General features: G+C 33.1%; 3 protein-coding genes across 4 annotated transcripts; 2 read left to right on the top strand and 1 right to left on the bottom strand.

The window, feature by feature from the left end:
- The first annotated feature begins 4,168 nt into the window (after positions 1-4,168).
- On the top strand, positions 4,169-6,970 carry LOC17888561 (trigger factor). Of its 2 annotated transcripts, XM_023783559.1 has the most exons (10): positions 4,169-4,292; positions 4,458-4,552; positions 4,652-4,737; positions 4,834-4,877; positions 4,963-5,036; positions 5,134-5,242; positions 5,673-5,686; positions 5,916-6,017; positions 6,441-6,582; positions 6,880-6,970. In XM_023783559.1, the coding sequence occupies exons 2-9, from the start codon at positions 4,505-4,507 to the stop codon at positions 6,561-6,563; spliced, it is 600 nt and encodes a 199-aa protein (XP_023639327.1). In that variant the 5' UTR covers positions 4,169-4,292; positions 4,458-4,504; the 3' UTR covers positions 6,564-6,582; positions 6,880-6,970. The 2 variants fall into 2 exon arrangements, with proteins under 2 accessions (XP_023639327.1, XP_023639326.1); XM_023783558.1 differs by lacking the exon at positions 6,880-6,970 and having other exon boundaries at positions 6,441-6,801.
- A 137-nt stretch (positions 6,971-7,107) lies between these two features.
- On the bottom strand, positions 7,108-9,927 carry LOC17888467 (probable myosin-binding protein 4). The gene is made up of 2 exons (XM_006296333.2): positions 8,625-9,927; positions 7,108-8,535 (listed from the first exon to the last, which is right to left on the bottom strand). The coding sequence occupies exons 1-2, from the start codon at positions 9,664-9,666 to the stop codon at positions 7,292-7,294; spliced, it is 2,286 nt and encodes a 761-aa protein (XP_006296395.1). The 5' UTR covers positions 9,667-9,927; the 3' UTR covers positions 7,108-7,291.
- A 1,240-nt stretch (positions 9,928-11,167) lies between these two features.
- On the top strand, positions 11,168-13,991 carry LOC17887800 (probable 3-hydroxyisobutyryl-CoA hydrolase 3). Its single transcript, XM_006296027.2, has 12 exons — positions 11,168-11,270; positions 11,353-11,433; positions 11,509-11,641; positions 11,738-11,901; positions 11,996-12,080; positions 12,402-12,487; positions 12,615-12,736; positions 12,958-13,018; positions 13,075-13,182; positions 13,254-13,355; positions 13,474-13,515; positions 13,591-13,991. The coding sequence occupies exons 1-12, from the start codon at positions 11,253-11,255 to the stop codon at positions 13,732-13,734; spliced, it is 1,146 nt and encodes a 381-aa protein (XP_006296089.1). The 5' UTR covers positions 11,168-11,252; the 3' UTR covers positions 13,735-13,991.
- Positions 13,992-15,167: the final 1,176 nt, after the last annotated feature.

The following is a 15,167-nucleotide window of genomic DNA, read 5'->3' as shown; positions in this document are numbered from 1 at the left end:
AATAAGTCAATCACATATGTTGTGATCAACTTTCAACGGCATCTTCCTTTGTATGCTCATGTTCATCTTGATCAGAAAGAAAAGTTTGAATTGATATAGGATATTTTTGTTACCCACATTAACCAATAAACGCGAAATATTTCAATCCGTCTAATTCCAGTAAAGGACTGGAGATTGCTACAGTCAGACTTCCAAGTCTCATTGTCTCATTACACAAACAAATGTCTCAAACCCCGAAAAATGTGGTTAGCAAAAGAAAGACATAATATATCTAACAATGTATGTTTTTTATGTAAGGTTTTGATCATAAAGGAGTGGATGAAAAGTCCCTTTTAACAATGCTAAACGTTCGTTTTAGAACTGAAAATGAATTCAAAGTATTAAAATGTAACTAACAGAGTAAAATATAAGAACAATTAAAATAAAAATGCAAGAACATGTGCAATAAATAAAAGAAAGCAAATCATATATATAAAAGTAAGGTTCCACTCTCTCCTTATTGGTGGAAAAACATTTAAGCCATTCATTTTTTTAAAACATATATATATATATATATATATATATATATATATATATATATATATATATATAAGTAAATGTTAATGACAATCATTCAATACAAAATTTAATTACACCATAAGTTATAAACAAATGGCAAAGAAAATGAAAAGAGTTATTTTCACACTCTCTTTATTTCTCCATTTGATATTTTTTATTTATTTAAATTTAATATTTATTTACTAAAAACACATTTAATCATATAAATTAATTCATACTTTAAATCCACACTTTACTACTAAAATGTAACTGAAAATTATGTAAATTTTCAAATACTATTGGTTTTCTTTATTGAATTTCAATAAAACACACTATAAATTATAATTATGACTCCTCTAATTTAAGTAATTTAAAAATGTAACTTACATCACTTTTTATCCTATAAATAGTCATTCTCACATCCTCCTCTACCATATCTCATATCTTCATTATTTTCATTGTTTTTTTAAAAAAGTTCTTGCATGGGGTGAAAACTCAATTAAGATGTCATTGTAAGAGTTTGATTAAATATTTGGTTTAAACTTTTATTTTCAATTTTATTTATTTTTTGTTTATAAGTATTTTTCATTTCTTCATTGTTTTTTTTATATTTTTGAATGTAATACATATGTATAATAATATTTTATAGTTATAAGAAAATTATTTTATTGATGGGATTCAAAAATATTGAATTCCGACCATTGCACAATAAGAAAATCAAGCTAAAGAAATAATCTTCATTCTTATACTTTGGATCTTTGTTTCTTTCTCACATATTCATTTATATTTATATTTCAAAAGTATGTAATTTTTTAACAAAATCAATTTTTGTTATATAATTATCATACCAATTTGTAAGACATTATTTTAAGAATAATGATCCTTATATTTAGTTTGTGATTCAACATTTAATAATATAAAGAATATTATAATTTTTGTTAACTTTGAATTTTATACTTGATTTCCTATCAAAAAAACAATTTGATATTCAATTTTCTATCTATTATATATACTAAAAGGATGAAAAATATAATTAAACCTAGAGCTATAACTTAAATTAATAGCAATATAAAAAGAGTTTAAAAAATAAAATTATTCTTTGGGAATTTTTAAGGTTTCACTCGCTCATTATTGGTCCATTTCGCATTTATTTTTTAATTATAATATTTATTTTAATTAAACAAAATATCGAACACATTTAATCATATACTTTAATTCATACTTGAAATCCACACTTTACTACTAAATTATATAACTTATGAATTGACTATTTGTTTACTCTATTCAATTTCAATTAACACACTATAAATTATAATTATAACTCCTCTAATTTAATTATTTTAGAAATATAAATTACATTTTATTTTATCCTATAAATACACATATTATTTAATATTTAGTTAATGTGGACTCCTAATTTAGCGGCCAAAATATTTCCAAGTACATTAATCCAAGAGTAAATATAGCCTACTCAATCACAATAACAATATTTCCTTCTCTGATACAATTTAATATCAGACGAATTTTAAGAGAATTAGAATAACCGTATGGCGAAATCATCCTTGATTTTAAGTGAATAATAATAATGATCATTAATTTAAAAATCTTATAAAGTATTTTCCAATTTTCTTTATATGATTTTAAGATATAAGGAAATTCATCTATGTTCATTTAATGGTATATAACACAATTAACTCGAAATAAGTTCCTTATTTTCTATAATTGTTTACATGCAATCGAAAAATATAGCAAATTAAAAAAAAAATCGAAATCTACACTATTTTTTCATGGCATATTAATACTAAATCCTCTATTTTATTCCATAATCCATAATCAAGATTTTAGATGAGCACTCACGCTGTCACGCATGTCCCTCATATTTCATTATACACTATAAATATGTTTCATTTTCAGTAGCTAAAAACACCATATCCTAAAAGCTAACTCTATTATATCACAATAAAAGAGTATACTATCTTCGTTGCTTTCTTCTTCACATGGGAACTCAACCTCTGATTGTCTTCCTCAGCCTCCTTTTTCGCCAAAGCTTTCTCATCCTCTGATGGCATTTTCTTCTTCAACCAAAATTATGTACCAAACAATTTCTATTTTTCTGACTTCGGTTTGGTTCAACCGTTCAAGTCTCCTAAACCGAATGAGTTGGATTTGATTTGTTGTGAAGGAGAAAGCTCACTTTCACACAATTATAAAATTACACTAATTTAAATAATCCAAACACTAATAGTTTTTAAAAAATAATAATTAACTCACATATATTCAACTTACAAATCTAAATATATTTACAAATATAAATGTAATTTGTTTATATAATCATTTAGCAAATCTGAGTTTAATGGAAGCAAAGAAAATAATAAAAATGTTAGGAAAATACACAAATTTACCGTTTTCCCCATACAAATTTAGTTACAGTACCTTTTATTTTTTAAAATACACAATATACAGAACTTTCAAATTCAATAAAAACACTATTAATTATTTCCATAATATATATATAATTATTAAATCTATATTAAATAACAAAGAATCTTGAACAATTTATGATGTAAAATTATATATAAAATTTAAAATAAACAAACTGTCCGGTGGTGTATCAAAAAATAAGGTTTCGTATAGAAAGTAGAAATGATCTAACGCATGTACGCATCCAACATATTCTTCAATTTATATAAACCACAAATGAAACATTAGCGAAACCGTTGGCAATCAAAAGACTATGCTAAACAAACTTTGTACATAACTATATATATATAACCGTTAATATTTTATATAATATATACGCATAAAATACTAGCCCCGTGGTGTACCACGGGGTAAAATCTAGTTAATTGTAAAACATAAGCAAAATTAATAAAAATATAAAGGACATGTTTAAATCTAATATATTAAAATACTAATTACGCACCAATTTGTAACAATACAATACACTAAAAACATCCAATTTATATCGGTGACACTAAGCAACAGCTTTAGTACTATGTTTATACCTAAATGCTTCCAATCAAGATATATAAAATCCATGATTGAACAACGAAAAAAACTGTATTTAGTTGAATAATACATATAAAGTTTTTGAAAAATTCCAAGGTATATAAATAAAATGATTAAAGTATAGTTCAAAATTTTAGTGAGAAACTCCCTCAAGTATTGGCAGATCTATTTTAAACCCCCTTAACTATATTATTAATGAAATATCTCATAAAGTAAGGAATCTTAATGAATAAATCTCTCAACTATTTTATTAATTAAAACACCCCTCAAGTATTCCGTTAATCAAAATATTTTTCCGGCTATAATTGTGGTTATGAATGTTTGGGAGATTTTAAAAGGTTTTTAGATTATAGATTTTAGTTTTTGGTTTTTTATATTTTAGAGAAATAAAATAAAATTTGAAAAGAAATATAAATTTCATTGATAGATTTCTTTTTCTTTGAGCAGTTCTTATAAAAAGTTTATTGTAAATTTTAAATTTCAAATAAATTTTTTAAGGATATTTTTATCAAATTATATCTCTTTTTTTTTTATGTACATTTTTTTATTTAATACTTTTCCTAGTGAATTTTTGTTTTGACTAGTAGAGTGAAAAAGTCGTAAACTATTCAATTCAAAAGAGGGCTTTACGAGGAAGAAGAACGAAAAAGATAGAATCATCATCGTTCCCTGAGTGACAGAGTTTATTATCTTCTTCATCTCCCAATCCTGAGCTCTGCGTTTCTCTTCCCACTCCACACAAAGTGGTAAGCTCTCTCATCTCTCTCAATCTCCTATCGATTTATACTCACTGCAATGTCTGTTCTGTATGTAATTCCGGTGAACTCTTCCGCTTCAGTTCTCGAAGAAAAAACAAGTAATTTACCAAATCTTTAGTAATGGTTCTTCTTCTTCTTCTTCAATCTTATTAGAGAAGCAAAAAAACGCCCAGAGAAGCAATCAAAGAAGCTAATCGATAATGCAGACAATCATACACAATCTCTCGTTTTGTACCTTCAACTCTACCGTTAAGCCCCTTTCTTCTTTTACTATCTCTTCCTTTTTGATTTTATTTTCTACTCGAATTGTGTAGGTTTTGTTCCAACGTTTTCAGTTTAATTTTCAGATGATTGATCCAAAGCCAAGGTTTCAATTTTCTTCTTTTGTAACTCTTCCTCCAACTTATTCACTGCAACACAAACTCTGTAAAAGGTACAATTTTTTTGAAGAGGTGGGTAGCATGAGCTAATTGAGATTATACAATATTCAATTCTTGATGTGTGTTTTTGTAATCAAAACTATTTACAGGGCAATGAATAAACAGTTTATAGCAGTTTGTGCAGCACCATCAGGTTCATAACTTTCAAAATCATTATCATCATTCTCTACTTTTTGGTTTTCTTTTACTCTCATCAAAATGTGGTTTCTATTTCGTAGATGTAGAGACTTCTTCTAAGGATGAATCAGTTTCGATTACGAAAGTGGAGACTTCAAACAGCAATGAAGTTAAGGTATGTTTTTTTTGTTGTTTCTGCTCTAAAGTAGCTATGATACTAATCTGTGTGTTTGGGACTTTGTTGCTTTTCAACTGATGTTGGCTGAGTGCAGGTGCATGTAGAAGTGTCAGGAGAGAAGACTCAAACAGTATTCAATAATGTCTTTGAGAAAATGGTTGCTGCAGCTCAGCCAATTCCGGGGTTCCGAAGAGTCAAAGGAGGTATGTCATCACAAATACTGTATAAGCTATGCGAAGATATTATTAGTGAAGGGGAGATCTTGATAAACTTACTTCGATAAACTTGACTGTCAAAGTTGGGGCTATCAATCCAAACTTCATTAACTGTCCATAGATTATAGGTTTGGAGTGCTTGATATTTTTTAGAGTTAGGCTGCATGTTTCTTTCAACTCTCTGCACTTATAATTTCGTTTGTGGCTTTAGAAAGATTTGAATAAACAAGGTGGACATATAAGTTTTAAAAATGCTCATATATATAGCACAAAGTTCTGGAAATCTCTCTTGTTTTTGTAGTTAATATGATGTCTTACTAATGACTAGTACCTGATTTAGTTGATTTCTCCTCTAATGTCTTTCCCATTGGTGTTTTCTTTTCTCTTCTGCATCTGCTTATCAACCTTGGAACTCCAGGAAAGACCCCAAATGTAAGTTCCTACTTCAGTGTATTTTAGAGAACCCATTAGTTTAGCATTAAAGGTAAAATAATTTAACCATCAAGTGGCTTTCGCGATGGAACCTGTATTTTTATCCTATGGATTTGGTACTCTTAGATTCAGAGTTCTTGCATTAATATTAGATGCTGGCACACTTTAAATACATTCATTGAGTTGTTCTTTGGCCTGTGCTTAAGTGCCCCTTTCCTTATATTTGCAGATACCCAGAGATGTTTTGTTAGAGATCCTTGGATATTCTAAAGTCTATAGGCAGGTGATAAAGAAATTGATCAACTCTGCTATTGAAGACTATGTTAAACAGGTATTTCATAAGCTCAAACTTCGAAGTAGATTCTATTTCAGATGACAAAATTGTAAATTCAGTAAATAGAATCATTGTCCAAAAGTTATCGGGTAGGTCCTTATACTGGAGCTTGATTTTAGTGAAATGTGAATCTAAAGAACTTTTTCGTACTTAGAAACAAACTAGATCTAATGTTTTTTGAGGAATGAGGATTGACGCAGAGGCCAACCTGTTAAGTAAGATCTTAGTTTTAAAGGTCCACGTGCCTTGGAATGTAAATACATGAAAAGATCACCCTCTCAATCAGATTTGGCTACTAGAATTGGAATCATTGTCAACAGCCTTAGGTTGATTGCATAAAACCAGTCGGAATCAACAAGTAAACTGACTTTTGGGGCTGGAGTTCAAATGGTTTGATTTTGGTTGCTGATGCTTTTGTAGGAAGACCTGAAGGTTGGCAAAGAGTTGACTGTTAAGCAAAGCTATGAAGATCTTGAAGAAACATTTGAACCTGGTGAAAGTTTCAGCTTTGATGCTATTATAAAGCTTCAAGAAGTGAGTTGATAAAAGCGTTTATCCTAAGGTAACTTATCAATGGGATATGTCTTGTCGAGTAGGAAAGGATAATCAATTGGATTGAGCTTATGGTAATAAAAGTTTGAAACTTTAGTATATCTTGTTCCTAAAATCTTGTAGTTTTGATGACATGAATGGTGTGTTCTCCAAAACAATAAGGTAGTCACACAGATAATATAACTGAACAAAACAAACAATAAATGAATGATTCGGTTACACTTCCTAACATGGATCATGTTTAGTTTTTTTTCCTGGCATAGGCGATAGAATTTTCTAAAATCGCACCTGCACACCATTGTCACAGGCGATCAATCGTCTTCTTACTATCCCACGATTGTGCGACTCCTGCAGCTCCCAAGCTATCTTTTCAACTACCTCTACCCTTCTTCATTTTCCTATTATTACAAACACAATGCGTCTCTAAATGTTTCTCTACCACTGAAACCACGTTCACTAAGGTAACCCACTCGTTCTTGCCCTTCCCGTGAGTACTATGCTCAAAAGAATCACTTTCCATGTTGGGAATTGCTCCTCACCATATGTTTCTGCAGTGAATGCTGGTATATTATCTTTAGGCCTCTGCAGATTATTTTGTTGGGTCTCCTGTGACCATCACTACTAAAGTCCTCTCTCAAGCCTGAGGGGTCCATTTTCAGCATTCTTGGGTATTCTTTGTTCAGCAAGTTGATGTAGCTTCTGAAAATGTGAATTCTTTCTTAATTTCCTGCCGTTGGAGAACCTGTAAGTTTGGTGTCTGTTGAAGCTTTATTACTGGTCTCATCAGTTGAGGCGCCACTTGTTTCTTCTAAACTACCGAGAATTCCCATGCTAGCGAGAATTTCTTCTTTTGGCTCATCTGGATACTTTGCTCTATAATATTCTAACTCCATCTCAAGATCTTGTATCTCCTTTTCTCTATCAGCCAAGACATCGTTTGCTCTCTCAAGTGCATCAACGTCATGTTCTGCTTGCTCATCCATCATTCTCAGGTACTGTAAAGCTTCCATATGAAGAGCTGCTTTCTCCTCTTGCAACCGGGTGATCATCGCCATTGCTTGGTTTGTAGCAATAGCTGAGGCATTTCTCTCCTCCTCTAATTCTTTAGTCACTTCTCTTAGGCATTTTCTTTCATGCTCTAGTTGTTGCTTTAACAAATCAACACGATTTTCACCTTCAATGTCACTGCTAATGCTTACAAAAGATTCCACAGAAGCAGAGTTCTTTAGTTCCGGTGATTCATTTGAAGTATTACGAGTCTCTGTTACCTTGGAAGAATCTCCATCACTGTGTTTAATTGAAGATTCTTCATTGGAAATTGTTGGTGACGTCAAAGGCGGCTCAGTCTCTTTATGATCTGCATGCTCTTCTTCAGTCGAATGTTCTGTGACAGGATCAGTCACATTGTTCGATGTCATTAGCTCAGCTTCTTCATTTTCCACATCCTCTTCAATACTGGAATGGTCTTTTGCATTGGAATAGCCATTACTTCCACCTTCTTCCTCACTGGATTGATCTTCAACAGATGAACCAGGCACATTTTTTGATGTCAATGGCTCGGAATGCCCACTGACCTCATCGTCTTCTTCATTACTGAAGTATTCTTCTGCAACATTGTTTCCCTTAGCCTCATTTTCTTCCTCACTTGACTGTTCCTGTTCTAAAGAATCTGACATGTCATTCGACCCCAAAGCCTTGGACTCTCCTTCAACTCCATTCTCCTCATCACTAGAAGGTTCATTTGCAACAAAACCAGACACATCCATGTGATCATATACATTTTGCTCCGTAGCTGCCTCAAATACGTCTATCTCAACGTCTGAACTGGGGATGTTTTGAGCAGAATCTCCCGTATCATCGTGCTCTTGATTTTGGATTTCCCGAGAGGCACCGTTTTCTCCAAAAGGACTCGAGAATTCCCCGCCAGTAGGAGATGGGTCACCCCTTACCTCAGCTTCATTTTCTGTAAGAAACAACATCATATTAAAGACCAATATGAAATGATGCATGTATTCGGACATAAGCTTTCGTGCGGACCCATAATAAGCCTACCATATCGTGGTGCTGCTCCTGCAGCAAACTTTCGAGGTGAACCCAGTAAAAACGGACGAGCTTCACTCATAGATATAAGCTCAAAGAGTACATCATCATGCTCCTTTGCTTTAACAGGTCGTTGCTGCCGATTCTTGTTTACGAGATTATGCTCAAGCATTGAAGATTCCACTGTTTCATTATCTTCTACATGAATGCTCTTATCATGGCTGTCTTGCAAATCAGGCTGTTTATGATATGGCATCTTCTTGTCTTCAAACGATTTCCGAGATCGAGACTTGTGAGCACGTTTCTCAGATGGCTCAACAATGAAATCTGCAGTTACTTGGAGGAATGCATCATCATCTGAAAACAGGAACTCGGACTCAGAATCCGAGTGAATCTTCAGCTCTGAGTAACCAACATGAGCCATGCCATCGCTGCGGCTTCCAACCTCAACATAGTCAGCAACACTTGTTGCCTTATGATCTTTCATCTTCTTCAAGCTTCCACTGCTTCCTCGGCGACTAAGATTCCTTGGAGTAGGAATGTTAGGCTTACCAGAGGAGTTTCTTCCCCTAGAGCCTAACCGTATTAGCCTCTGTGTATGGTGCCTCGTCCTCCATGGTTTATTGCAACAAGAACATGATCTAGGGTGAGCAAAATGGCTTTTAGAGAGCAGATCATACCCTAGTTTACCAAGAAGCAATCTGTGCATGTCTGGATTCGGACCAGTCATTTTGGTGAAGGACAAGAGACAATCATCGCACATGCCTCGACAATCAGCAAGGTTGTTGCCGTGATTCTGACATGACATGTAAGATGAAACCTCTGATCTGTGGTTTCTGCAGAGCAAGAATCTCCAATGTAGAGGATGAAGAAGCTTGGAACAGAGGAAACATGGCATCTGCAATCTGCAGTAGCGCGCAAACCAGACGAGAAGATAGGAGAGAAGAGCATCGATGAACATGAGAAATATGAGAAACCATTCACAAGCTGCGTACGTTAACACAGGGGCGAACCCGTTTATGACCTTTTGATCAAATATAACATTTGAATCCATCTTCAAGCTGGTGATGATAAAACATTGAAACTCATCTCAAATACTATATCACAACAAAGAAAAGAAAAAAAAAAGGAGCAAATGTGGGCAAAACTCAGAATCTTGGGTCTGAGATTTGCATGAGCATGCATGGAAGCAAAAACGTGAAGGATCATAAAAGTGCAAAACATATGTGAGAAGTTTTACATGGGAGATCAATGGAGGTTTGGTCAAAAGCTAGAAGAGAGGAGGAATCTGGGGAAATGAATACTCTTCCTTGTTCCACGGTAACATCAACCAAACTTGTTCAACGATTTGTTTCTGAGTTTGCCTAAATTAGTGTTCAACGATTTGTTTTTGAGTTTGCCTAAATAATTGTTACCTTTCTTCCCCATTTTTTTTCTTTTTTGTCATATTTTGTATGAGGAAAAGGTTGACCATGTCACCATGGAATTATACAGATGTAAATTTCAATTCTCCCTCATAAACTTTAGGTTAAAATTTACCCAACACCATCTTTCGATTTCAGGATTAAATGTCAATCTAATACCTCACATACGAACAAACTATCGAATAGTAAACCTTAAATGCAAAGTTGCACCGACGTAGTAATACATGAGCGACGACTCGCTTTGTACAAGCATCATATTGTGTATTTTCTTTAAAATATTATGAATTTATTTTACAAGTAACAGTACACAAGTTGTTTTAAGTTGCATCAACTTGTTATGAAGTCTTTGATTTTTGTCAGTTTAACCAATTATCTTTAAAACATTTTGCGTAATAGTTTAGGATTAAAAAAATTCGCACGCTTGATCAATTTTCAATTTTTTGTCACTAAATTTTCAAATATTTTTTTCATACTAGTTATATAGTCACCACTTTATTGGTTAATTTTAATTTTTTTTTTTGAAATTGTCAATTTTCAACTTAGAACTTAATATACTTTCACATGCTAGTTTATTGGTCTCTTTTTTAAATACAAAATAATTTATGATGTTCATATATAATTAATAAAATCCAAAAATTATATTCAAGAAGTCCAATTGCAGAATTCAGATCTTAAACATTTTATAGACTTTTGTTATAAAATATGATGAGCTCGAGTGGCGTCGTCATATACACACGGAACCTTAGGAATTATACACAATGGAGTCTTTTTTTTATACCATATATCATTTAAGTCTTCGTCCTACCATGTTTATAATCTATACATTAGTCGTTTTTTATTTCACTCTTTGATTCTTTTGTTATTACTTTACCTCCATCTGCTATTTTTAAAGCAAGGCATGACTACTACACCTGACCTAACGGCGTATGGAAATTAAAAGCCATGAGAATTATTAGCATAATTTTCACATATAGGCAGGGTACTATTTTTTCTCGTGGGCGACCTTTGTGCACATACTATATATATATATGTGCTGAATATGAGTATTAATTACTATTGACAACCAAAAAATTAAGTTTAAAAACTATAATAAAAATAAGTTCTAAAAACACTAAAAATATTTTGCCGAGTTCTAGCTGAATTTGTATATATACGTTCGGGAGGATACAAAGGTAAGAAAAAGGAGAAGAAGAAGAAGAAGACTAGAGCAGTCGAAATGGCCTCTCAGTCTCAGGTCTGTTTTGTTTTTTAGGTTGTGTTTTATTACCAGGAACATAAGATTAATTCTCTCCCTCAATCAATATTTGATCACACAGGTTTTAGTGGAAGAGAAATCGAGCGTTAGAATCTTGACATTAAACCGACCCAAACAGCTTAATGCTCTGTGCTTCAGCATGGTACTGAATCTTTCCTTAATCTTTTTGCAATCTTGCAGTATTTTACATATTTTAGATTGAATCAACCTTTTCTAGATCTCTCGGTTGCTGGAACTATTCCGTGAATATGAGAAGGACCCTAGTGTGAAACTTGTCATCCTCAAAGGTCATGGAAGAGCCTTTTGTGCTGGTGGCGACGTTCCACCTGTTGTTCGTAACATCATACAAGGTCTATATCAATTATAGCATCGATCCTTTCTATCTTTCTTTTTCCATCTATTTACTCTGAGCATCTACACACTCTTTATATAATTTCGTTGACTAGGCAAATGGAGACTTGGTGCTGATTACTTCACAAATGAGTACACGCTCAACTATGTTATGGCCACGTTTAGCAAAAATCAGGTTTCAATTTTGAATGGTATTGTCATGGGAGGTGGAGCTGGTGCCTCCATCCATGGTCGATTTCGTATTGCAACTGAGAACACGGTGCGTATTATTTACGTAAACATGATGTCCATGCATGGATGACAAATAGATATATCTCTGAAAATATGCTTACATATCTTTATGTTTCTCCAAGGTTTTTGCCATGCCAGAGACAGCTTTGGGTCTCTTTCCAGATGTAGGCGCCTCCTACTTCTTGTCAAGGCTTACTGGTTTTTTTGGTAACAATATTAAATCATTTGTTTTGATTTGTAGGTTTGGCCGTTGCCTAAAGCTGGCCAAACTCATGTTTTAGGCATAATTTTAGGGGAAAACAATTGAATCGTCTTCTTACTCTCGATCTTAAAACTATTATGCATGCCACATATTTTTCAAAAATGATTATTTTGATTTGATTTGATTTTTTTGTACGCAATTACTGAAACCAAAATATATTTTTATATCAATAGGCAGCTTTATCTTCAAGGCTGGTCTTGGTTTTAACATTTCTACCACAAAAGTTCCTATCTCCCTCTCTCAATAGTTCTTGTCTTTTTGTTTAGGAGAGTATGTTGGCCTCACAGGAGCTAGGTTAGATGGTGCTGAAATGCTTGCTTGTGGTCTTGCAACTCACTTTGTGCCTTCAACGGTATAACTGTCCTTTGCTTGCTTGACAACATGCTATAAAAGAAGATGAAATAGATTTTTTTTCTTGGGAACTAATGGAATATAACAGCTAGCTAGTGCTGTAAAACTAATAGGATACTTCTTTTCAGAGGTTGGCCGCATTAGAAGCAGATCTTTGGAGAGTTGATTCAAATGATCCAAACTTTGTTTCAAAAATTCTAGATGCATACACTCAGCATCCGCACCTTAAACAGCATAGCCCTTACCACAGGCAAGTGTATATGATTTTGATTATTTTACTCACTCTTTCTACTTGTCCTTGTTAGTTTTGTCATGTCAACATAGCAAAAACATTGTTGGTAATGTGCTATAACTTTTCTCTATTATTGACTTTAAGTACATTGCATGTTTTATAAATTTCAACCTTGTATTGGTGTCAGCTTTGAATTTGTGTCAAGTCTTTCTTATCTTTCCGTTTATTTTTTTACGTAGGTTACATGTTATTAATAGGTGCTTTTCTAGAAGAACAGTCGAAGAAATTATATCTGCACTTGTAAGTTTGCTAGTTTACCTTTGACAATGCACTCTACCATCGTATGTGTTGGTTAGGAGAGAGAGGCTACTCGGCCCACTCAGGAACCAAATGATTGGATCTCAAAAGCCATTTCTGCATTGAAGAAGGCTTCACCATCAAGCCTTAAAATATCTCTTAGATCGGTTAGTTCCCAAAATCTGCCACATGCAATATATAATGGCCAAAAGAACTAATATATGTGTATAAATTTCAGATAAGAGAAGGAAGATTGCAAGGTGTGGGGCAATGTCTTATCCGTGAGTATAGGATGGTGTGTCATGTGATGAAGGGAGATATAAGCAAAGATTTTGTGGAGGTTTTTTCAGCTTTCCCCAGTCCATCTTCATTTTTTAAAAATGTTCTTGTTGGAGGCATATTACAAAAAATGTTTCTTGTTAAAGACATAATTACAATAACATGTCACACCAATGCAGGGGTGCAGAGCCATACTGATAGACAAAGATAGGAACCCAAAGGTATAACAAACCTCTCTGTTTAGTATTTGTTATTATGTCATATAGCTGATAATTTCAATTTTTTTTAATTAATAGTGGGAGCCAAAGGGACTAGAGGGCATGAAGGACAACATGGTAGATAAATACTTTGAGAGAGTGGAGGAAGAGGAAGGATGGGAGGACCTGAAGCTTCTGCCAAGGAACAACTTGCCTGCTTCAACAATCACATCAAAGCTGTGAAGTGATACGATGATTGATGAGACACAGCAAATGGTCAGACAATTTACGAACAACAAAACCGAGCAAAAGAAACCAAAACCCGAAATACAATTTTCTTCTTTTATATTACTTTTTCATGTAAAAAATAAGAAACGACAAGATATGTTACCTTCTTTCAAGGATATACAGTATAGTATTGCATGTTTCTGTTATATATCTTTATGTAATTTGCTTCCACGAACGTATATATATGTAGGAACTTATAGTTCCGGATAGAAACGGAAACGAAGTTACTTGTCGTTCTCTTATAAATTTTTTGCTTTCTCGTCGTTCTTTACAAGATCATTGTCCTTGTCCAGTTGTTGCACCATTCTACACAACAGTGAGACAAAAATGATTATATATATTTAGACAAACTCAAAGAGAATTAATCCCTCAGAAATGATTTGTAAGCAATACATCAATGAGAGGAAAGAAAATTTAAAGATGAAGAACACCACGTCCACGTGCTAACCTCATGGCCTCCTCGAGTGCACAATGACAACCTGAAGAAGCATCCACGGCTTTTTTTTTTTTTTTTTTTTAATCTCAAGATTGTATTAAAATGAGCAAGTTATCACTAGTGTATATACATGATCCTTTTTTACTAATAGTCATCGGTAAGCACATGGGATTAGAAATGTAAGTCGTCTGCCACATGAAACTGCCTAATTCCTTTCGCTTTCGATTGGCCTTTTTTTTTGTCTTTTGAGACTCTAATCTGAAATATCAATATGAATTTCTAATTGTGAGCTTGTGATTTATGAGTTTTTAAATATCTGAACCTAAACTTTGCTGGGACTGTATATATATCAATCACAAACAGTACATCTAGTATTGTGTTATGTGTATGGTCACTAAATTATTGGTCAGCTTAAACGTTAAGACTTAATAATCTTTTTCTCTATCTCTTTGTACAAAAATACTCTAGAGCTTCTTTTTTTTTTGAATAAAATGTTAAATTATATTCAAAATAAAAATTTACGTTTTTACAACAAATGCAACGTTATTTTAAAAATATACTTAAAAAAAATTACAATTCCCCAGAGCAAATCTTAATCAACTGATTATGAACGTGCTTAAAGCCATCTTTGGAACCCCTCGTAATATCTTCGATCACCCGATCTTCGAATTGTTTGGAGCTGATTTTTAACTTGCCTATCAACCCAACTTATGATTGTTGCAGTCGTATGAGAAGCATCTCCATGGAGACGTCCATTTCGTTCTCTCTATATTGTGTAGACAACAGTTTGAAACACATATCGTAAAAGAAAAGCATCAATATGATCCTTGTGAGGGAAAGAGATGAACGCTAAGAGCATTGACCAATTAGTCGAATAATGTGTATGGAAAAGTACCTTTGCAGTCGCCTCCCACACCTCAGCAGCATAAGAGCATTCGAAGAACAAATGATC

The sequence above is a fragment of the Capsella rubella genome, unplaced genomic scaffold (assembly GCF_000375325.1).
Source record: "Capsella rubella cultivar Monte Gargano unplaced genomic scaffold, Caprub1_0 scaffold_4, whole genome shotgun sequence".
Classification (NCBI taxonomy): domain Eukaryota; kingdom Viridiplantae; phylum Streptophyta; class Magnoliopsida; order Brassicales; family Brassicaceae; genus Capsella; species Capsella rubella.
Note: the sequence above shows the minus strand (reverse complement) of the source record. Positions and strands in the feature narration are given on the sequence as shown.